Raw genomic sequence first — 23,767 nt, 5'->3', positions numbered from 1 at the left:
AACCTTCAGAGCTTATTCACAATGGCCAGCAGACTGCAAAGCCCAGGGGGTCCCTGGCTGATGTTCCGCGTCCCCCCCCACCCCCCCCAGTGCAGAGCCAGAGGGGGAGCGCGAGATGTCCAGACCCAGGCGCCGCCTTCAGCCCCCTCGCCGTGAGGCCTCGGCAACATTCCTGCAATCAGGACTTGTGTTGCTGGCTTGACCGCAGCTCCTGGCTGAAGGGGGTGTCCAGGCCACCTCCAGGCCTGGATTCCCAAAGGCAGGACAAGTTACGGCCTGCGCTCCATGGGTCCCTGGACTGCAAAGGACCTGCATTCCGTGGGAGGGGGCAGGAGGGAGTACATGGCGGTGTGGACAACAGGCCTCTTCTTGCAGAGTGTCACCCAGGGCAGAGGGCTCGACAGCCCTACCTGGGCTCAGAGCAGCAAAGAGTGTGGAGAAGCCCCAGGCTCGTGTCATCTCGGGCAGCGAGCGGCACTTCTGCCTACACCACACCCTGGCTGGAGGCAGCTGCCCTGGCAGGTCAGCTCTGACGCGTGTGACATGAACGGCCTGCAGGACACAACTCTAGCCTGGGAGTGGGGCACACCCTCCCCCCACCCTCACCCTCCATTCCAAAGTAGGGATGTCGATTTCTGTCAGAGCACAGACACCTAACAACTCCCAGGGCATGTCACGCCCTGTCACGATGTGTGTCAACACAGTGCAGGCCCACCTGTTGACTGTCTCCATTATGGCTGGGTGGGGGCAAGCCTGGACGTTACAACCATAAACCCCTTAGTGACTAAGAAGGAACCAGGGTCCTGGCTGTGGTCCGAAAACCTTTTATCATTGGGAATGCAGATTGCTATGGAAGGCAGTGTGGAGGTTCTTCAAAAAATTAAGACTAGAATTACCATACGATCCAGCAATTGCTCTCCTGGATATATACCCCAAAAATCTGAAAACATTTATCTGTAAAAATATATACCGTGTTTCCCCAGAAATAAGACCGGGTCTTATATTAATTTTTGCTCCAAAAGATGCATTAGGGCTTATATTAAGGGGAAGTCATCCTGAAAAATCATGCTAAGGGCTTATTTTTTGGTTAGGTCTTATTTTCGGGAAAACACGGTGTACTGCAATGTTCACTGCAGCTTTATTTACAGTGGCCAAGACATGGAAACCAAAGTGTCCTTCGATAGACGATTGGATAAAAAAAATGTGATCTATAAATACACATACACACACACACACACACACACACAAGGGAATACTATTCTGCCATAAGACAAGATGAAACAGTGCCATTTGTGACAACGTGGATGGATCTTGAGATTATTACGCTAAGCGAAGTAAGTCAGACAGAAAAAGTCGAGAACCATATGACTTCACTGAATGGTGGGATAGAAAACTGAAAGCAACAAAGTAACAAAACAAAGAACAAAAAATCACAGATAATAGTGGTTATCAGAGAGTAAGGGAATAGGATGGTGGCAGAAGAGGGTAGTGGGGCTCAAACATACGGTGATGGAAGAAGTGACTCTGGGTGGTAAATACACAATATGAGACATAAATGATGTAATACAGAATGGTACACTTGAAACCTATGTAATTTTACTAACTGTTGTCACCCCAATAAATTTAATTTAAAAAAAAAACAAGAAACTGCCAGCAACAAAAATGGCAGAACAAGGGTCCAGGGGCTTAGAAGAAAACCCCCAGACACACTCAGGAAATGCCCCATCAGCACACCAGGTGCCAGGGTGGGGCCAGGGACACCCTGGCACTGGAGATACCCTGACATTGACAGCTGTCAGCCGGAACAAAGCTCAGGAGAGTCAGACTCTGCATGTGAGGATGTTTCAGGAAAACCCTACCCATTTATTCATGTGTATTTGATACATGACTGAAAAAATCTGTCCAAAATTCTAGAACTGCTCCCGTAAGTAGGAAATATACACCCCAAGGCAAGAGAAAGCTCTCTGCTTTGACCTACAGCCTTGTTTCCTCCTGGTGGTCCTGTCTCCACACAGCTCAGGGACATGTCTAGACACCTGCATACGTGAGGGAGGACGTGGGGGTGCTGTCCACAGCTGAGGACAGGCAGACCTGGCTCCCCCAGGCCCCCGACACATGGAGCAGGCAGGAAGGCCTGCAGGGAGCTGGCCGTCCTGGGCGTGCATGCTGCAGGGTGCAGAGAGGACGAAGCAGGATTCCTCTGGCTTTCCCACAGGCCACCGAGGACCAGACAAGGTGGGTGGGGCGCCTGCAGCATGTCAGAAGAGCGGTCACCTCGAGGCCCCAACTGCCCACGCGCCCCACTGGGCACGGCACAGAGGTGTAGCCCCTGCCTGCCCCCCAAGGTTTCCAAGGTCACCTCCTAGAGACAGCACTTGTCTGCTGTGAGGTCCTGCCTTCCCATACCCAGACACTGTCTTCACAGTCCCAGCTGTCCCCCTGGGCTTTCTGGTCCCCCCCATTTGTGGACCAACACCAAGACCCCCAGAGCGCAGTAGGACCAACTGCTTCCCAACTGACACCCTGGACTGCCCTCGGGCCCTGAGAAAGAGGGACTTCCCTGTCTGCTTGGAGACATGAGTCTGGCACGGCCTCTACCCCACCGGGGTCCTGGGCCACTGCTCTGAGAGCAAGCAGCCCAAACAGCTGACCCATGGCAGAGGCGGTGACAGCAATGCATATGTGGGTGCCCCAGAACCAGAAATGGGGCTCGCCCACTCCCAAGCACTGATACTCACATGAGGCCACAGTTCCAGGTTTGGGGGGGCCCCCACACTCAAGGAATCACACTGAGTCACCTCACCTGGCTACTCAGGGGCACGCCACATGGGGACGGAAGGCTTTTCTCCATTAAGACCAGCCTGGGCATCGACCTCTTCCCAGGCCTACTGGCTGGCACCGCTGGTTGCCCAGTGGGGACATGGCACATGCCCTGACCTAGCCTGTGGCTTCTGGCTGGGCCCCTCGAGTCAGCTTGTAGCCATGCAGCTGGGGGGGTGGGGTGAGCTGGAGGAAGGTGCCCACTCAGTCCGTGCCGGTTCGTAATTACTGCGGCGGTGGGCAGCGGATGGCAGTACAGCCCCTCCATGGCTACCCCAGTGCTGTGTGTCCAGGGGGCACAGGGCACAGGTCTTCACCATCATGAGAGCAGCCTCCACATCCTGAGGCCTCAAGGAAAACCGCCCGGGTGGGTTGGCTGAGAAGGCCATGGGGCCCCAGCTCGGTGCACCCAGGGCCAAGGCAAGAGGACAGCAGTCAGCTTGACCAGCAGCTCAGGGCACCCCCACACTGATCAGCTGCTCAGGTGTGCCCACCCAAGGATGACGGCACAAGCAACGTCCATCCAGGGTGCGATTCGAGGCTGAGTGGGGACGAGTGAGTGGCAAGGCCAGCCCTGCCTGCCACCCTCCTGGTCTTGTGGTGACATCTCGGGGCAGAACCCAGACCCACAAACTGAGGGAGGGTGCCAGCCTGGCTCCCCTGCTGGGGAGGAGGGGACGAGGCCCTCCAGCTCAATGGCCAGTCCTCCCCTGACAGTGGCCTGTCCCAGGCAGCCCAGCTAGCAATGCCCATGCTGGGGTGGGGGGTCGTGCTGGCCCTCAGGAAGCTTCGGTCCAAAACACGGCAGCGACAAACCTGCACTTCTCACCAATGACCATGCCCCACGAGGCTGGGCCAGCGCTGGACGTCATTCTGCCCTGAGCCTCAAGCGCACACATCAGGCCCATAAACCCACTGAGCTCCCCAGCACAAGACGTGTGCTCAGGGAGGACCCTCCCGACCTAGGAGAGCCACTGCTCCCCAGCCCACGCTCCAACTGCCATTAGACCCACCGCCAGACAGCAGCTGCCACCACGCGAGCCAGTTCTCTGGGACATGACCTGGGTCCAGGAGGTGCTGAAACCCGTCAGCTCAGAGGTCAGCGCAGCAGGGAAACTGTCCTTCGCTGCCTAGCTACACCAGAGGGGCTGGGAGACACACTGCTGCTGGAAGGCACGGTGGGGAAGGGCGACGCCATTCAGCATTCTCGTGGAAGGGAGACGCACACAGTCCCTTCGGGAACGGGGACAGCAGGCCCCGTCATCTTATCAGAAAACAGTGCCCCAATGGAGCCCCCCTGGAAACACCTCTAAAACAAAGCAAACACAGCACCAGACACGCACATGTGTGTACTCACACTCACGTGCACACACACACTCGTGCACAGAGTTGGGCACAGCTGTGATTCCTCGCCTCCCAGCAGGCATTTCGTTGCCAAGGCCGTGCCTCTCAGTGTCCACTTCATCTCCAACCTAGGGTCTGCTGAGCTCGGTCCACTCCAAACACAGGCTTCTGATGGCTGCCAACAGTTTGATGTGACTGCCCAGCATGGGTGAGGATGAAGGGGGTCTGAAGTGAATGGCAGGGGACTCGGGGGCCCCATGCTTCCCACCGTTCCCCCAAACACCCATCTGGAGGAGTGGGTGAGACGAGGTGGAGGGTACTGGGCAGGGCTGGGCAGCCAGGCCTTGATCAGAAAAGCCAGCAGTGAGCTCTCACCTGCCCAGGCGGCCTCCTTCCACCACTAACTTGCACCAGCCGTCACCAGTAGCACCAGAGATGGCAGACCCAACATTCCTGGCTGCAGGGTATCCGCCACATGCCACCTTCGCAGGGCAGCGGCACCATGGCCAGGCCAGCTTCCCACAACAGCTGCAGGGTGGGGGTGACCAGACAACCTCTGGTGACCAATCTGGCCGTGCTGACCAAGGCCACAGGGCCACGACTCGGTGAAGAGCCATGCCTGCTGCCTTCCTAGGGACATTCACCTCCTCCTCAGCCTGTGTCCCACCCGCTGCACGCTCAGGACAGGCTGAGGTCCATGGCACTCCGTTCCTCCAGGACATGCCGGAGCTGCCGCCCTCAAAGGTCATCAGGTCACTTGGGAGCCAGGGCTTCTCCTGGCATGTGGGACCATAAGAAGAAGAGCAATCCGACAGTCGTCCCAGGAACGAGCAGGAGCCGAGGCCAGCTGCTAAGCGGCCCCTTCAGCACTCAGGGACATCAGCGATCTCTCCTAAGAGGCTACGGTTTAGGCTTAATCCTGAGCAGCAGACGCCCACCCCCCCATCCTCTGTCCCTGGCTGCCAGGGAATTACCCAGGGCTGCCCTGACAGTTAGGGTCTGCTGTCTGCACTCCATTCTGTGGAGGGTCCAGCCCAGGGTCATGGTCTGAAAGCGAGTTCTCAATGGACTCTGGGAAGTCACTCTGCTCCTCTCCCCTTCATCTTCCATGAAATTCCCCGAGGACATGGATCCCACGGGAACTGGGCCACAAGGAAAGAGGTCAACCTCTGCTCTACAGATTCTTCCACAGAGAAGAATCAAAACTATACATTTTATGCCTGCATTCTTAATCAGCAAGACCAAGGACAAGTGTCCCTGCCTCTCTCTGCTTTGCCAAGGCAAACACCACTCAGAATTGCAGTCGAGGTGATACAGGGGCCAAAGCAAACAGCTAAGCTGCAGCTCAGTGTGACTCCGAGCAGGGCCACATCCCAGACACTCGTCCACAAGCCGCCAACACAGGCACAGAAGCAGTGCCGTCCCCGGCCAGGCCAGAGGACCGGCTGGACCGGCCCGGAGCCACACACAGGTGGCTTTGGCTGTGTCCTGGCTGGTTTCTGCCTGGCCGGCATGCCAAAGCTGCTCAACCGGTACTGGCTCTGCTGAGGAACCCCGTGCTCCCCGGTGACAAAACAAAAGGTACCAGGGCACACAGTCGAAGGCTGGCAGGAAGAGCAGCAGCTACAAGCCCAACCTGCCCCCTGAGCAGAGACACGTACCGCCTGACGTGTCGGACCCCACAAATCCCAGGTCTCATTGCCACACCTTCCCACGGGAGCTCATGAATCAACGGACCTGCAGAACACAAACCACAGACTTGCCTGTTGAATGTGCGCCCCAAACCCTCCAACCGGTTCCCAGAGGGGCTCCAAGTCCCCAAACACTCCATCCTCATGGTTTTCTGCCTCCATCCTGCTGACAGATCTCACTTCAGACTCCAGACAAATCACAGTCCCATCGACAGCCGCTCAGCTGTAGCTACATGCCTGACTGCCCATGGGTAATATGTCTCATCAAGACGGTCTGGGAGTCCCCAGAGCAAAGCCATGCCTGGTGCCCCTCCTAATTCTCGCCATGGAAGTTCCTGTTCAGTGGTTTCAGTGCAGAAGCAGGGGAACTGGGGAAAAACACTGCCCGGCACTTCTCTCCACCCCTGCCACAATGAGCAAATCCTAATGGAACTAATGGCTAATAATTGAATAAACCTTCTCCTCTGACAGCATTTGCAGAGCAACATGACCAGAAATGTGTGCCACACATTCTACGCGACACCACACATGACATCCCAAAGCTGCTCCTTTTCATGTCACTTCCCCGGCAGCCTGACTCCTGCGTGCCAGCAGCTCTAACATGGCTTCAGAACTGACCTAGCCAACCGCCACTCAGCTTCAGGATTCTTCCAGACGACCTCGCTGCAACTTTGGAACCTTTACTGAAGCTGTGCTGGAGTGCAGTCTGCCCACTGGGTTTCAGCTGAAAGCAAAGGGGCCGCCTCCAAAGCCTCCCTCTGCTGTCCATAGCCCAACGCGGTTTCACAGGCCACTTGCTAAGAAGCCATAGTTGTTTAATACAATTAGAAACTGTTGCTCTGCCAGTGCGTTGCAATTCCATTTGGCTGCCATGAGCCAGCAACTGCCATGTAAATACCAACTACCCGGTCCTCCCAGCCTACCACTTAACCTTCAGACAGTTTCGAAATAAAGCCTAGCTTTGTCAGAAGACCGCGCGGACCGCCCAGGGCACAATCTCTCCTGCGAAAGGGCGTCTGCAACTGCAGTGGGCCTTGGGCCACCCGGCACCCGGGTCTGTTTTGTTGGGGGTAGGGGTCTAAACCGAGAAAATGGAGGCTGGAGACACAAAAGCCCCCAGGGCCTGTTTACGTGTGTACAACGCACACAGGGACAGGGAGGTCCGCCCAGGGGGCTTCCGGGTGACTCCCGAGGAGGATGCGAATCCGAATCCGACTTTAACACACATCAGAGCAGAGGCAGGCGCGCCCGCCTCCTACACACTTAGTCTTCTCCCTCCGCAGTTACATAAGATGATGGATTATCTGTCCCCCCATCCAACCTGCCCGCGCGACCTCCCACCTGGGCCACGTTCATTCGTGCCCGGGACGGAGTTGTGGAGAGGAAAAGCCGATTGAGAAAAAGTGCCCAAAGGCTTGCGTAACCGCGTCCGGAGGGCCCACCACGCTGACTAGGGCAGGGAGACGCGCAACCGCGGCCCCAGACCCCGCAGCCCCTGGACCCCGGCCGCCGCAGCCCAGGGCCCGCGCCCCTCTCCACTCCGTCCCAGGCGCGCGGAAGGGCGCGCGGAGGCAGCGCGGAGTGGCGGGGCTGGAGCGCCCGCGCACACCTGTGACCGACCGGCCGCCGCCGAGTCCCTGCGGCCACGCCGGAAAGACCCCCGAGGGCCAGGGGCCGCCAGGTCGGGCCCTAGCGCGCGGGAGGCGCGGGGCTCACCTTGTAGACATTTTCCGTGAGTCGGTGCATCTCCTCCGAGCGCGACAGCGACATGGTGCTGGTCCGGATGCACCACGGACCGGAGCGGGGGCGCAGGAGGCGGCGGCGGGACACAACCGGTACGGGAAAGAAGTGCACAGAGCTTAACCAGGAGCGCGGCTGTCCGCCGAACGCCACTTTTATACCCGCGCAGGCCCCGCCTCCTGCAGGCCCCGCCCCCGCCGCGCCCGCCCCCGCCGCGCCCGGATCACCACCCCCAGTCCCCCGCCCCCGCCCAGCCCGTCGCTGCTAGGTAACCGGCAGGCCCCTCCCCCGCAGTCTCTTCCCATTGGTGAATTCCGGAGACGGGGAAGGGGGCGGGGCCTGGGGAATCGATCCTGGGCAGTGATTGGCCGGTGGTGCCGTCGATCGCGGGGGAGGAGGTGGAGGCGCGGCGCGGGCTGGGGCTCTGGGAACAGGCTGGGGGGGCCCGGGCGACAGCCGGGCTGGGGGCGGGGAGGCGGGGGCGGGGTGGCGCAGGAAGAACGGAGCAGAAGGTGGGGGGTGAGAGGGTGCGGACGGCCGAGGCGCGTGGGGGCGGCACTTCACGAAGTGTCAAGTCGGGGCGGCAGGGCCCTGGGCGTCGCTCTCCGAAGGCGGCCGGATTCGCCGACTCGCGCTGGGCAGGTGACCGTCCCTTTGACACTGGGCGTTTGGACACTGGCCGCGCGGGCTTGGTGAAGGATGGGAAGAGGCTGGCTCGCGGCCCCGGGGGTCCGGCCCCGGCCCGGCACTTTTGGAGGTAAGTCCAGAAGGGGAGGGAGGAGAGGGGCCGGGGACCCGGAGAGGGAGGGCCCCGAGAACGGGAGGCCCCTGGAGGGCTGTTCTGGCGGAGCACGGGCTGTGGCTAAAATTCTGGAGAGGGGTGGACTCGGCGGTAGGAGGGCTACAGAAGAGGACTGTGGGGGAGGGAGGGTTTGGGGGAGAAGCCTGGAGAGGAGCGGATGGGGGAGGCTCCTACAGGGAGGATGGGGGCCCTTGGGGGATCCTCCGCGTGGTGGAAGATCCTCGTTGGGGGGAGTTTTCTTGAGGAGGGAGGGTCTGGGGTGGTAGACGGGGTGGGGCAGGGAGAACCTTGGTGGGGTGGGAAAAGCAGGGCGAGGGGGAGCCTTCCTAGGTTCTCCCAGGAGGTTCTGCTGAGGAAGCTGACCCGACTGGCACACTAGGCTCCCAGAACAAGTCCCTTGGAGAAATATTTACATAAATGAAACTACTATACAGAAATGATTTGCTTTACGGTATTGAACACCAGATCTGGCTGTTTTTCCTGTAATTAAACCTGGCCCTCTCCACCAGCATGCCGTCCCTGGACAGGCTCATTCACGCCTTCAAGCGCAGGCACCCAGGGAGGTTCTGCGACCCACAAGACCACTGGCGGAGCCCGACAGACAGCAAGGCGTGAAGGCAGGACCTGAAGTCAGAGTCTGTCCCTAATGGACCTACCTCACTCTGCCTCACGAGGACACAGAGCAAAGGAAAGCCGAAGTCAGGAAGCTGTCCCTTTCCCTCCTCCACCTCCACCTCAATCCTTCATTCACCAACCTTTTCGGTTTAATTTCCTTCCTGCTATGGGCTAGCTTCCTTTTTCTTTATTGCTCGCAGTGTTGTAAGGTAGATCCCTGTGTAACTAGTTTCTGGGATTCTTTTGGTTGCAAGTGACAGAAAGCCAGCTCAAACTGGCTCTGCCGATGAGGGCCTTTATTGGTCCTCTTTCCCCTTCCTCCGTGCCAGCCTGATGCAGCACGCACTTTCTCTCAGCAGCCCTGAGATTCATGCCCATTGACCCACGTGGGGTTGTGGGCCAAGGTGGAGCTGGGTGGGCGGAGGGGAAGAGCTGCTGCCCCCCCCCCAGAGGAAGCGGAGTGGCTGGGACGTGACAGGTGGGGGCTGGCAGGCTCAAACAGGGGTCTTGTCACTCTGGGAGGGGATCCGCCTGGGGAGTGTCTTGAGCTATCTGCTCCCATCAGTCACCAGACAGTAGAGGGAGGAGAGGGGCCTTCCCAGAAAAACTCCCGTGGTGGTGAGCACCACTCCACCCTCCAGAAGGTCCTGCTCCTGTCGCCTCACATTTGGTAGTGGCTGAGCTAAGAGGCCCACTCTGAGCCGGCCTGCCTTCCAGGTGGGCTAATGGTTCAGCAGCCTTGTCCCAGGACTGCTCTCTTCACCTGGCAGCTGGGCAGGAGGTGAGCAGCTGGGAGGGAAGCCATGGGTTAGAAGAGCATTCACGGAGCACCTGCCGCGAGTGAAAATGAAGGCGCATCGCACCTTGAAGCACTGAGAAGACGCACAGGGGCTGATAGCAGGCGCAGCACAGGACGTGGGTGGGGTAGTCCTACCCACCTAGGCATGGAGAACCAAGCTGAGAAACTCAGCACCTTGCCTGACGGCTTCCATGAGCCACCAGCCTCCAAAGAGGTCTCCAGCATGGGCGTGGCCACCCCTTCAGCTGAAGGCAGAGGTCTGAGTCCCAGGCCAGGAGACCACCAGTGTCCTATGAGGCCTTTTCTAATTTTGTGGAAGCCCCCGCAGATGGCGGCAGTGTCTGGGTTTGGGGTCGAGCACCAAGGGTAAGGACCTAGGGCCTAAATGGGACAGGGCCAGGTGGTGGGCTGGGTGAGAGGTCAGCTCAGGGCCAGCTCCCAGGATTCAGGAGGGCGTGCTTGTCCCAATACCTTTGTATGTTGGAGGTGCTCAGAGTTCTTTTCAAAGCCCATCTCGTTCCTTCTCACCTGGACTCAGTGTGTGTCGGGGGGCCGTGGGGGCTAATGGCATGCCTCGAGGTTGGCAGTGGTGCAGCTAGGAAATCACTGCCCAGCTCTGGGGTCTGGCCTGCCCGCCTCCAAGACCAGCAAGAGGAAGCCACTGTTATGATGAGAAGCTTTGCTCTTCCCACCTGGTATGTAAAGGGGCAGCAAGAGAGCCAGTGCTGGCAGAGAGGGTCAGCCACTGGTACCCCAGGCCGTCTGTCCCTGCTCCAGACCAGAGTGTTCTTTTTCCCCGTACTGTGGGGGTGGGGTGAAGGTGGGGAGCGGGTTTCTGTAAATGAGCAGCTTATCAACAGCTCGAGAACACACGTGGGCTGCAGCCTGCAGGCCGGTGGCTTTCCCTGTCACTTCTAACTGCCACTCCTCACCTGGGCTGTCTGTGCGAGCAGGGAGGCGTGTAGCCATGGCGATCTTCCAGCACCCCAGCTCTGAACCAGACGGTCCCCCTGCTCCGTGCCTCAGCTCGGGCCCTTGCACACAGGGTGCTGAGCTGGGGCCAGAGGCAGGAACTCCCGACACTGCCCCCGACTCTGACCCCCTGCCTGCCACACCCCCAGTGGGCAGCCCAGGAGGAAAGGCTGGAAACGGGATGATAGAACTGCAGCTCTTCGTCAGCTTATTTTTAGCTGCGTTATGTAAGTGGCTTCATCTCAACGTCACATAGGGAGGGGGTCTCAGATTTAATTACAGGATGACAGCCTTTGCTTTTCAAGCAGGCTGTCCCTGCCAAGGCAGGCCCAAGGATTTGGGAATCTTCGTGAAACAGAAGGAGCCCCTTCTGAGGTGAACCCAGCAAAACTGAATGGTTTTCACCTCGTGTCTCTCTCTGACTGGCCTCACCTGGTTTGGCTGAGCTTGGCCTAAGGGGGTGGTGATTTGTCTCATCAGGGAAATTTTGTGCCTGTCAGGGGAGCTGTTTCTCTCCCCCACACCTTCCTCCTGGCGCCTCCCATCTGAGAGAAGGAACCACCCAATCAGAGCTCCTCCTCCTGTTCTGCTTCCTGAATTAAAGCACTTGTCATGGGTAACCAGAAAGTTCCAGAGCAGGAGAGACTGGAGGCAGGGAGCCCTGTGGGGACAGGCACAGGGAGCGTGGCTCTGTCTTGCCCATCCTCTCGGCCTCACTGCTTCCTCCCTCCAGGCCACGTGCTCTGGGCGACTGGGCTGGGCCAGGGTCACCCGGCAAAACTGTCCAAATTGTGTCCAGAGTCCTGTTTCCGGGCTCCTGGCCAAGCCACATTCTTCATGGTGGCATTATCAGCAATAAGGTGCAGAGGCGCCTGGACCGCAGCTCACAGCCCTGGGAGTCCTGCCTCCTACAGCGGGAAGGTCACCTCAGCGGCCTCCAGCACACTGTGGCTTTGTCCAGCGTAAAAGGCAGAGCCGCCTTTCCTGCCGCGGGGTGAGGCGTGATGAACGCCTGCTGGGTTTGCCAGTGATGGAGTGGTCGTAGACTCGATGGGGCTCGTTATTGGGAGCCAGGCACTCAGAGGCCGGCAGCAGCAGTGGCCCCCACTTGGACAGGTTTCTCGGGCTCGCTGGGTCCCACCTGTAAGAAGAGGCCAGCAGGTACCTGCCTTGTGGGCAGGAGTCGAGGTATGAACAGGGCAGGAAAAGCATCGAGAACTGTACGGGGAGCCCTCAAAGTGTCCTACAGGTTATCGTCCTAGGTTATCGCCGTGAGTGATGAGGGGTCATCTCCGTAGAACACCCAAATGTTATGTAGGAAGGCACGCAGGAACTGCCCTTTACAAGTGGGGTGCCCAGGAAGACCCCTCCTTTCAGAGACCACTCGATGGAAGGGCCCTTGACAAGCACACATGAGCCAGGTCATATCAACAGGTCACATCAAGGGTCATGGTGACCACGTGGAGCCTTGGTGTAAAGAGAAGGGCACGTCATCTCTGTGGTCTTCCTCCTAGAGCCCATCACTCCAGTGTAACCACGAGAGAAACAACAAATCCCAGCAGAGGGACAGTCTCCAGAACACCCCCAGCACTCGCAGAACTGCCAAGGTCACCCAGAACACGGGGCATCTGAGACGTCCCAGCCCAGGGGAGCCTGCAGAGACGTGAGGACTAAATGTCATGTGGGATCCTGGAGCAGAAAAGGGACAATAGGTTAAAAACTAAGGAAACGTGAATTAAGTGTGGACTTCAGTTAGCAATAATGTGCCAGTGTTGGTTCATGAATTGTGACAAATGCCCCACACCAAGATGGTTACAGTAGGGGAAACTGGCCGTGGGTATCTTTCCAACTATTATGCACGTTTAAAACTGTCCTAAAGTTTATTTAAAAAGCTGGGCGCCTGGACTTTGACAGAGCCTCTATTCGACCTACAGGTCTGAAGGAGATGGCCTGTCGTCACCCCAAGTCAGGTCCCTGTGGGGTCAGAGGGTGGAGCAATCGTCTGTCCCCACAAAGCACCCAGGGCCTGCTCTGCCCGTGCTGCAGGGTGGCTGCCCCGCAGGAGGCTGGTGTGTGGGTCCCCCAGGCTGCCCAGTGGCCGCACGGCCCATGGCACAGTGAGATCCTGAGGGGCCAGCTGCCAGCAACCTTCCTGCCAGCGCAGATGGGGGCTCCCTCCCTCACACCTCCGTGGTCTTTTACTTAGATTTGCTCTTTTCCTCCCCAAACCTGCTCACCCTTGACCTGAACATGGTTCAAGGGATTTTTTCTCTGTAACCAGAAAGTTGGCCATTAGACAAGACGGTCCAAGCCTGTGCCTCCAGGGACCTGTGGTGGCACCCAGTCGGCCCTGGGAGGGAGCGGGGGTGTACGTCCTCGTGGGTGTGTGCACAGGCTCTGCCTGGGAAGAAGAGACTGGGACCTGCGAGGCCAGGCCAGGGGAGTTGGTGGGCGCCCAGCAGAACTCTCTAGGGCTCTGACACAGGAAAGTGGAGGAGTGGGGGTGTGGTGTGGCTTCGGCCTCCCACGGACCCTTCCTGGCCCTTGGCTGCTGTGGTCCAGCCTCGACCCTCCTAGCGAAGCAGCCGAGAACGTTCCCAGCTTGCTCCGCCTCCCCAGAGCTTCCCTATAGGCCACGCCAGGAGGCCCCCCCCCCCCCCGCGGGGGGCTTCCTAGGAGGATGCAGGGCAGGGGAGGTGCTGGCCTGTGGCCCCGCTGGCTGGCAGGGAGCGGTTCCCCAGCAACCGGCCCCTTACATAATCGCATCCCGTGACTGCGGGTGCCTGTGGGAGGCAGCATGGGGGCGAGCAGAGGGGCACAAACGACTCGGAGTTTCGTTGGGGTGTTTCTCCCCTTATTATATTTCAGTGTCATCCTGCGTCTGCCAGCTCAGTCACCCACTTGCTTATTAGAATACATTCACTGACAGTGCAGATTTAAATAACCCTGCAGATGATGAGGCCCCTGGGGACCCACTGTCCCCGGGCCTCCTGCCGGGCCCAGGTGAGGCAGGGAGGACCAGGTGAGGAAGGACACCCGTGGGGAGCTGGCTGCTGGGCCTGGAGTCTAGAGCTGGGTGGGGTGGGGAGGGAGGGGGTGAAGGCAGGCAGGGAACCCAGGCATCAGGGACCCTCCCCCCACCTGCGGCACACTGGCCACCATCACACACGCAAACCCAGCTGGCTGTAGGATCCCTCAGTGAGGGGCGAGCCGGGGACTGCAGGTGAAGGAGGCCCAGTGTTAGGTGGGGAGGCCGAGAGGCCAGCGCCTTGTCTGATGGCCAAGTGCAGCGGCCAGGGCTGCGTGCCCGGCCTGGCCGCCCAGCCTCACTGGGGCTTGGGTGGTCACTTGGCTTTCCCAGGAAAGATGAGGAAAGAAGCACTGGCTTCACACGAAACAGAGTTACTCTTCATTTACCCCTGAAATGTCGTCTTTGTTTTCTTATCTCTGCCTCTTAAATGACTTAAATTGCCTTGAAAGTGATCTGAAAGGTATTTTGGAGCTGAGAGGAGGAAATCTGTTCTTTGGAATCTGAAATTGGAGGACGTGCTGGGAAACAAACCCTGGAGGTGTCCCCGCGGGTCCCTCTGAGGAGGACGCGCAGACCCGAACCTGCCATCACCGGCTCCTGAGGCTGCAGTCAGACTCCAGACGCTGCCTTGCTCCAGCCTCGCAGATGGCTTCCCGGCCCAGAGTGGCTGCTGCTAATTTCAGCTGCTGGAGGCTCCGTGCTCTCTTTTTTAAATTCCATGTTTATTTAAAGCCAGATTTTCAAATGTCGTCTTCAGCCCTGAAATCTGACTTCTTCTTGCTGCAGCTCCTAAGAGCCCACTTGGATCCCCATAATTCCCAAAGGGGGAAGTTGAGGCTGACTCGGGCGGGATCCATGGCTTCCCTTGCCAGCGGGACAAAGAGAAGTGGTGTGAGGGTCTCAGGTCACCCTTGGTGCCAGTTGCTGCACGTGAGAAGGGCTGTCTGGGGCTGCCTGCCGTGTTGTCACCCTGTCTCGGTGGGTCCTAAGGCAACAGGGCCTCTCCTGGTCCAGGTGTGTCCCCTGGAGGTGGGTCAGGGCCCAGATAGCAGTTCCCACTGGGTGAGGTGGCACCAGGTGGCCTGTGCTGCGCTGGCTTCTCCCCCGTCTCTGCTCTTCCTGGGACTCAGGTCTCCCCATTTCTTCTCGTGTGTGTGTGTGGGAACCGAGGAAGTCCTGAGTGCTCTTGTGTCCCGTGTGACACAGCCTGGCTCTGAGCATCTACACCCCCGAGCGGGTGGTGGGCACTCAGAAACGTGAGGTCCCCTTTGAGTAGCACGTAACTACCCTTTTCCCCGTCGCAGCTCCCCCCAGAATGTGCTAGAATGTGTTTAGAATGACTGATGAAACTGGACAGGGGGAAGGTGAACCGGGCTGAGGGGCCAGGCTGGGTTCTGCAGGCCCCGAGTGTGCTGGGAGGACACCTGTGGGACGCACCGGCTTTGGCTGAGAGCTCCTGGAGCAAATGGTAGGGAGCCAGAGACGCAGAGGGGCCGGGCCTGTGGAGCTGCCAGGGCCCAGGTCCAGGCTGCAGTGACACTTAGACCCGCTGTGGGCAGCGAGGGGTGGGGGCGGCTGGGCAAGTCCACCAGGAGGCTGCATGGGGGTCTGATGAGAGACTGGGCTGGGATGTGCTGGAGCTCAGGGACCGGGGTGGGTGGGGGTGGGTTCCATTTCTCCTGAGAGCCGGGCGGCTGTGCCAGCAGTCCCGAAAACAACAGTGCTGTCCAGCTTTTGTGTCCAAAGGAGCGTTTGGGAGTATGGCATGTTTTGGAATTGCTACCCTGGCAGGTCTCGTCTGAAAGTAACACGATTTCAAGAAAAATTATTTTAATGTCAAGCTTGAAAATATCATTTGCCCCATCGGGCTCTTTCTTCTCAAAAGTTGGCAGAAACAGACATCTTTGTAGAGGACCGTGGAACAGGTTGGCTGTTGCCTAGCTATCCAGATGAAAAGGAAATTCCGTCCGTCAGGAGAAACAAGTGCCCTGCGCAGACCTGGGGGACATTTCACCCCAGTGCAGCCAGACGCCGCTCCCTGTGATCCTTGCGGACCGTCACCCTGCTGCCAGCAGGACGAGGCTCCGTGGAGGTCTGGCAGCTCGGCCCCTGGAGTCTGTGCTAATTCTCACCCAGATTTGGAGAGTTCTCCTTTGTGCAGCCTCAGGCGTGACTGCAGAGCCCCTGGGGCTGGTGGTTTTGGAGTCTGCTGTAATTTTCCTCCATTCTCTGGCTCGAGGAGTTCCCACTGGGAAAACCCCAGTGGCCTTGATTCTGCATCAGGAAAGTAAAAGCTGAGACTCCTTCAGCCAGGACGACTCACGTTGGTGATTCGCCAGCGGCCTCGGATGGGTCAGGTGTGATGGGAGTGGGAACTGTACGACTGGACAGGCCCCGCCGTCAGGTTTCCGTCTGGGTGTCTGCAGCTGACCTCTTCTGAGTTAGGTACAGAGGGCTGAGGATGCAGATGCATTGGGGTTTAAAATAAGCTTTGTCCTGCCAGACAAGTCACCCTGGCATCTTGGCCCTTGGTCTGCAGAGAGGGGAGGGTGCCAGCCTGGGCAGGTGGGCATGGGCTGCACACGGAGCTTTTGCTGCCACCTGGTGGACAGCCTAGAAAGGTGATTTGGACGTGGCAGGCACCGAGGGGCCCTGTAGAGGCCAGAGGAGTGCCAGCGTGGAGTCCAGGCTGCAGGACTGGAGGAGGTGGTAACAGAGGGGACAGCCCAGGCTCGGCTGGTGTCCCGGTGCTTGTCCCCGGCTCACGCAGTTGGCAGGTGATGGAAGGGCACGGGGCTGTGGGGCAAGGACTCTCCTAAGACAGGCAAGACCCGGGAAAGCCCAGCGAGGGAGAAAAGGTGACACGTGACAGAGGTCTGCCCTCAGCTCCGTGCAGACACTGAGGAACCTGCAGAGGGAGCATCTGAGGAACGTGCCATCTCCCTGGCAACTCTGGCTCTACAAGGAAAACTGTCACTGTGGTGTGTGCTCTCAAAGGGCCCTATGACATCTTTTTTAAAAACTGAGATAAAATTAATATAACATAAAATTAACCTTTTCAAGTATGTAATTCAGTCCACTTTCATGGCATTTGTTGCATTCACAGGGTTGTGCAACCACCACCTCGAGTTCTAAAATGTTTTCATCGCCCCGAAAACAAACCCTGTCCCTGGTAGCAGCCAGGCCTCATTCCGCCCTCCCCAGCCCCTGGCAGCCAGCAGTCTGCTTCCTGTCTCTGTGGATTTACCCGTTTGGGACATTGCACAGAAATGGAATCATACGATATGTGACCTGTGGGTCTGGCTTCTGTCACTTAGTGTAGTGTCTGAGGTTCAGCCACATTGTGGCATTTATCAGGACTCGCTCCATTTATGGTTGAGTGCAGTCTGCTGTGTGGACCGACTGCAGCTTGCTTACCCATTTGTCAGAGATGGACATTGGGTGACCCTGCCCTTGGTGCCTGTGACTGGTGCTGCTAGGAGCATTCACGTCCCCGGTTTTGTTTGGACACCTGTTTTCTGTTCCTTTGGATCTATGCCTACCAGGTCAGACAATTAAGTTTGAGAACTCATTGCAACACTGTTGCTAACCTTTTATGATATCAGAGGGAATATTCATTATGAATTTGTACCGACTGGACAAACAGTTAACCAAGTTTGCTATTTGGAAGTGCTGAAAAGGCTGCGTGAAAAAGTTAGACAACCTGAACTTTTCACCAACAATTCATGGCTCTTGCATCACGACAATGCACCAGCTCACACGGCACATCTGTGAGGGAGTTTTTAGCCAGTAAACAACTGTATTGGAACACCCTCCCTACTCACCTGATCTGGCCCCCAGTGACTTCTTTATCTGAAGATAAAGGAAATATTGAAAGGAAGACATTTTGATGACATTCAGGACATCAAGGGCAATACAACAAAAACTCTGATGGCCATTCCAGAAAAAGAGTTTCAAAATTGCTTTGAAGGGTGGACTAGGTGCTGGCATTGCTGCATAGCTTCCCAAGGGGAGTACTTCGAAGGTGACCGTAGTGATATTCAGCAATGAAGTATGCAGCACTTTTTCTAGGATGAGTTCGCAAACTTAATTGTCTGACCTCGTAAGAGTGCAATTGCTGGGTCAGATGGTAATTTCATGTTTAGCTTTTTGAGGAACCACCTGACTGGTTTTCATAGCGACCGTATTATTTACACCCCAGCAAGGCACAAAGATTTACCCACATCCTCACCAACTGTGTGTATGTGTGTGTGTGTGTGTGTTTTCACTCTAGCCATCCTTGTGGCTATGAAGTGGTATCTCACTGTGGTTTTTTCAATTCCAGCTGACATACAGAATCACATTAGTTTCCGGTGTACAACACAGCGATTAGACGTTTATATATCGTATGAAATAACCGCCCCGTAAGTCTAGTTCGCATCTAACACAGTTACTACAATGTCATGAACTCTGTTCCCTACGCTGTACTTCACATGCCCATGAGCATTTTTCTAACTGGTAATTTGTACTTCTCAAGCCCTCGCACCCGTGTCACCCCGCCTCACCCGTCCCGTCTGGTGACCATCAGTGTCTGTGCCTGTGAGTTCGCTGCAGCATATTCACAACAGCCAAGGTGTGGAGCAACCCAGGTGCCCATTGATAGACGGCTGGATAAAGAAGTGTGGTACATACGCAACGGACTGCTACTCGGCCATACAAAGGAAGGAGATCTTGCCTTTTGCAACAACATGGATGAACTTAGAGGGCACTGTGCTGAGTGGAGTAAGTCAGACAGAGACAAATATACCACATATCCTCACTTGTATTGTGGTTTTGATTGCATTTCCCTAATGCCCAAAGGCCCTGAGAGCCTTTCCATGCACTTGGCCTCCTTCTCGGGCATTTCAGCACCTTCTCGTCAGAACTCTATCAGGGATGTGAGCCTGTGAGATGCACTTCGCCTCCCCCCTCTGGGCAAAGGCTTCTCACCAAAACTTGGCTCGCCAGCTAGACGAGGGCTCCCTGACCCAGTCCAGCTACCTCTCCAGCCCAGGCACAGTTCCAGGAGCAGCAAGGACCACACTATATCTACGCACTGAGCAATCCCCGCGTGCCTCTAACACAAAGGGTGCCGTGTGTGAGTTGGGGGGCCCAGAGCTGACCGGACGCTGAGATGTCTGCAGGAAGGCCCTGCAGCCCCTCTCCTGCCTGCTGCTCTCCGTGGACAGACAGGGCAGATGCCCTCGGACAAGGGGGCTAAGTGGAAGTCCTAACCTGCTGCCTGCAGATGCTTTGGGTGGGAGCCCAGATCGTCTGCGGCCCTGGCAGGAAGATGCACTGCCAGATGGTGGGCAGGAGCCAAGGAGCTGGGCTCAGCAGCCTGCCTGAGGTGTGTCACCAGCAACCAGCACACAGGACAGGTGGGGCAGGACATCACGCTGAGGCCCAGAGCTCAGGAGGGCATTCCTAAGGCCACAAGGCTTGGGAGGGGGCAGGGCCTCTTCCCCATGGGGGCTGGGGGTGGAGGGACAGGGCCTCTTCCTCACAAGGGGGGGGGCACCTGGCCATCACACAGTGGGCCACAGCTGGGATTGCGACCCTGCCCCTGAGGTTCCTGCTGTCACCGCTGCCTCTGCCCGCTGCCCCCACCCCCAGCCCCCAGCTCTCCCTCTCCTCTGGCCAAAGCCCCGTACTGGGGAACCCCCAGCACAGGAAGGGGCTCTGACGCCCAAAGTGTGCCCATTGGCGCCTGACCCTGTCCTGAGTCTGTCTCTGGCCTTGTGCTGTAAAGGGCCAAGATCATACCTGTGGGCAGGTGCACGTTGGATTCGGGCAGACGTTTTAGACTCTGGAAACTCCCAGAGGCCTTTTCTCCCCTCAGTCAGCCCCAGTCCCCCCAGGCTCCTTATCAAAGGGAGCCTGGGCCTGAAGGTCCCCCCACCCCTAGGCTTCCAAAATGAAAAAGCCTAAGAATCGACTCATTTCTCAAAATAAACACTGTCTCTGGCCTCTGGTTTCACTCCATTGTTGTTCGTCTGTATATATGTTTCATTTTCATCTGGCTGCTTTCATGATTTTTTCCTTTGCCTTTGATTTTTGGCAGTTTAATTACGATGTGTTTCAGCACGGTTTTCTTGGGCTTTATCTTGTTTGGGGATGGCTGAACGTCTTGAATCTTAAATTGATGTCCTTTACCAACTTTGGGGAATTTTCAGTCATTATTTCTTCAAATGTGTCTTCCTGCTCTAATCGCTTTCCCCGCTCCTTCTGGGATCTTAACCACACAAGGTCCCCGAGGCTCTGTGTTTTTTTAAACCCCAGTTTTCTCTTTCTGTCTCCAGAAGAGAGAGCGTCTGTTGCCCTATCTTCACGGTCACTGAGTCTCCCTTCAGTCATGTCCTTTCTGCTATTGAGGCTATTGAGTCATTTTTTAGATTCCTGCTATTATCCTCTTCAACATAATGAAATTCCCAGTTTGTTCTTTTATAGCTTCTGCTCCTCAGCCGAGAAGTTCTCTTTTCCCATTTGTTCCATATGTGTTTCACCTTCCCTCGTGTGGCATGGCTACAATAATTCCTTTCAAGTTTTTGTCTGCTAATTCCTTACCTGGATCGTCTTGGAGTTGGTATCTGTTGCTTAGCTTTCCCTTGGAAAATGGTCATATTTTCACGAGTCTTTGTACGTCGAGTAATTTGTGATTGTAAATTGGACGCTTCGACTGTTAGCTGTGGAGTCTGGGTGTTGTGCTCCTCTGGAGAACATTGTTCTTCTGTCCTAGCAGCCGTCACCCTGGTCAGTTCAGACCTTCCGTGGCCGATGGCTCCAGTCATAGCTGTTTGCAGAGCCTTTTGTGCTGCTTTGGGTCTGTCCTGTGTGTGTGACTCGGAGGTGATCCCAAGACTCAGCCCCTTTCTCCATTCTCTCCTCTCGGGGACCCTGCACTCCTGGACCTCACTTCCCCTTCCAGACTTCCTCTTGCCAGGAAGACAGAGTTGTGCCAGTTTTAGCCGTCTGTGCTGCTGTGTGGCTGCAAAGGAGCCCGCCCGGGGCAGGGCCCGAGGGGACCTGCGCCACGTGGGTCATGGCGTCTGACCCACCTGCCTCCACGGCCCGTCTGCTCTGGTTCACTTCACGGATTCCTTGTAGCTGCCTTGTTGTCACTTGAGTGTCTAGTTGTACTGGTGACAGAGATGGGCTGAAGTGGGCTGTACCCTCTTCAACCATAAGGAAGCTGGACCTTCTACGTATGGCTTTAAAACACAAGAGAAATAATCTGGAGACAACGCACTTCATCCCAAACAATGGATGTGTAAATGTTTCTACTTTGCTTGAAAATTCATGTTACTTGAGATCCAGAGCTTGCAACGTTGGGACCCTCCCCTGCGGCCACAAGCACCTGAAATCAGTATGTTTTCCCCTTCCCTCCTCTGGACGCCAGCACCGAGGGCAGCCACGGTGACATGTGGGCACAGCCCACGGCACACCGCCTTGTCCCCACGAGCCGCTGCGTGGGGCACAGGCTTGTGAGCTGCGCCATGTGGGGCCGGTGAGCAGTCCCCGGCAGCCTGTCTGTGGGAAAGCAGGGATTTCCCCCAGACGCAGCCCCTGAAATAAGGAAGTACCACTTCCCTTTGTAGGGTAGTTGTGTCCTCACGACTTCCTTAAATCTCCAGCTAAACTGAGGCTCCATGCTACCGACTGGAACTGACGTGGGGAAACCGGGCTGGGTGTGTTGTGTTACTTATGGAAACACGCTTCCTAAGAAGTGGATGGAGTGAGCAAGAACACGAGGTGGACAGGACACGGCCGCACGCAAACAGAGCGTGCTGCCCTCACACACATCGGGAAACACACACCAACTCCCCCGGCAGACACCACCAGGCAGTCAGTGACCCACACGTGGTCCCTCAGGGAGCCGCAGTGGGCCTGTTGGGCCAGCGAACACTTCTGAAAAGCAGACCATCGTTCCCTTCACAGTGTGGGGACGGCTGTCACAGGAGCCGGCCAGCACTCAGCAAGCCGGGACACCGCAGCCAACAGTCGGTCGGTCAGACGGGTCTGGCCCTCCCGGCACTTCCTGACTCAGTAGGCGGCAGATCTGAGCCTCATCCCAACTTCCACGGTGACTCAGGGCCCACAACGCTCGGCTGTAAGCCAGCTGCGGGCCTGCTGTGTCGGGCCAGAGAGGAAGACATTACTAATTGTTTTAATAGTGTATGAATGGACCGAAGACCACACTGAGGGCTCAGCAGCTGCTTCCCACAATCTGCCTGCTCCCTGCAGGCAAAGGCCCAGACCTTTTTAAATCCATTGTTCTCTTTGAACCTGCACACTGGCCCTTGGATTTGACAGCATTTTATTAGCACAGTGTCTGGCTGGCTTTGTCGGCGGCTGTGGTTTCCGCGGTTTATTCACTCTGTTGCTTTTTTTTCTTTTTTTTTTTTGGTTAAGCTTTTCTTTTTTAATTGGGAAACAGTGTGTTTCTCCAGGGCCCATCAGCTCCAAGTCGTTGTCCTTCAAGCTAGTTGTGGAGGGCGCAGCTCAGCTCCAAGTCCAGTTGCCGTTTTCAATCTTTAGTTGCAGGGGGCGCAGCCCACCATCCCAAGGTTGAACTGTCAACCTTGTTGTTAAGAGCTCGCGCTCTAACCAACTGAGCCATCCGGCCACCCCATGGCCTCCTTTTTCCTCCTCGAATCATGTCACGAGAGCTGTCTCCTCTGGCTGACGCAAAGCCACCAGTCAGTTCTCCTTGGGAACAAGTTTTCACCTGACAGCAAATCCACCTACCGTCGTCTCATGATTGAATCCACAGAATATGAGGGAGACGGACAGTGCCCTGGATCCCGCTCCGCCCCAAATGACAAGGAGACCAGAGAGGAGGGAGGGGGGGGGAGGGAAAAAGGGGTGGAGTTTTGCATGACATGCTCTTTGTATGGGCTCTGTTTTTCCTGTTTGTAATATTTTGGGGGTGGGAGTGGAATGCAAACAATGAAAGTGAAGGCACCCCCATGCTCACCACGGTGTTGGGGGTCCTGGCTGGGACAGTTAGGCAAGAAAAGAAATGAAAGGCACCCAGGCTGGAAAGGAAGAAGCAGTTCTCTCTTTCTGCACATGACATGGCCCTGCATATAGAAAATCCTTCGTGTTCCACCCAAAACTAGAACACACACGATCAGCATGGCTGCAGGAGAGAGGATTCACACGCAAAAATCAACTGTATTTCTAAACACTTGCAACAAATAATAAGAAATTGAAATTAAGAAAAAAACGCATTTACAATAGCATCAAAAAGAATAAAATAGTAATAAATTTAAGAAAAGAAGTACAAAACTTATACACTGAAAACGACGGAACTTTGCAGAAGGGAATTAAAGAAGACCTGAATAAATACGTGAAAAGATACCCATGTTCATGGACCACAAGACTTAATATTGGCAGTGCTCCCCAGAGACCCCCAGATCCTGCACAACCCCCATCCAGATCTCATCCGGCTTCTTTCCAGAAATTAACAAGCTGATCCTAAAATTCATAGAAATTCAAGGAACACGGAATAGCCAAAACAATCTTAAACAACAACAAAGAGGATTCACACCTCCTGATTTTAAAACGTACTACAAAGCCACAATAAGGATACGAGGACAGACGCCTTATAAACAGGGTAGAGTTGGGAGCTGGAAATAAACTCGCACATTTATGGTCAAGTGATGTTCAACAAAGGTGCCAGGGATTCAATGAGGGAAAATAACTGTCTTTTCGACAAAGGTGCCAGGACAACTAAATATCCACATGCAAAAGGATGCAGGTGGAGCCAAAGGTCACACCAGGCAGAACATTTACCTTGAAAGGGATCCAAGACCTAAACATAAGACTTAAAGTTACAAAACTCTTAGAGGAAAACAGAAATAAATCTTTATGGTCTTGGATTAGCTGATAGTTTCTTAGATATGACACCAAAAACGCAAAAAAATAAAAAG

At 56.2% G+C, this 23,767-nt stretch overlaps 2 protein-coding genes across 4 annotated transcripts in view; one reads left to right on the top strand and one right to left on the bottom strand.

Annotated features, from left to right (window-relative positions):
* The window catches only part of BAIAP2 (BAR/IMD domain containing adaptor protein 2), a 66,574-nt gene extending 58,832 nt beyond the window's left edge, over positions 1 to 7,742 (bottom strand). For 2 of the 3 annotated variants that reach the window (XM_019735656.2, XM_019735655.2), the window contains exon 1: positions 7,572 to 7,741. In XM_019735656.2, the coding sequence (XP_019591215.2) occupies positions 7,572 to 7,625 (54 nt within the window). In that variant the 5' untranslated portion in view covers positions 7,626 to 7,741. Of the gene's footprint in view, positions 1 to 7,571 lie in introns of all 3 variants that reach the window. The other variant, XM_019735654.2, reaches the window with a different exon arrangement.
* On the top strand, positions 7,624 to 19,801 carry LOC109449346 (uncharacterized). Its single transcript, XM_074319369.1, has 4 exons — positions 7,624 to 7,690; positions 7,765 to 7,874; positions 7,916 to 8,352; positions 8,907 to 19,801. Exons 1-4 carry the CDS (start codon positions 7,624 to 7,626, stop codon positions 9,010 to 9,012), a joined length of 720 nt encoding a protein of 239 aa, XP_074175470.1. The 3' UTR covers positions 9,013 to 19,801.
* Positions 19,802 to 23,767: the final 3,966 nt, after the last annotated feature.

This window comes from Rhinolophus sinicus, linkage group LG15 (assembly GCF_036562045.2).
Source record: "Rhinolophus sinicus isolate RSC01 linkage group LG15, ASM3656204v1, whole genome shotgun sequence".
NCBI classification, from domain to species: Eukaryota; Metazoa; Chordata; class Mammalia; order Chiroptera; family Rhinolophidae; genus Rhinolophus; species Rhinolophus sinicus.
This window is presented reverse-complemented; position numbering and strand designations above follow the sequence as displayed.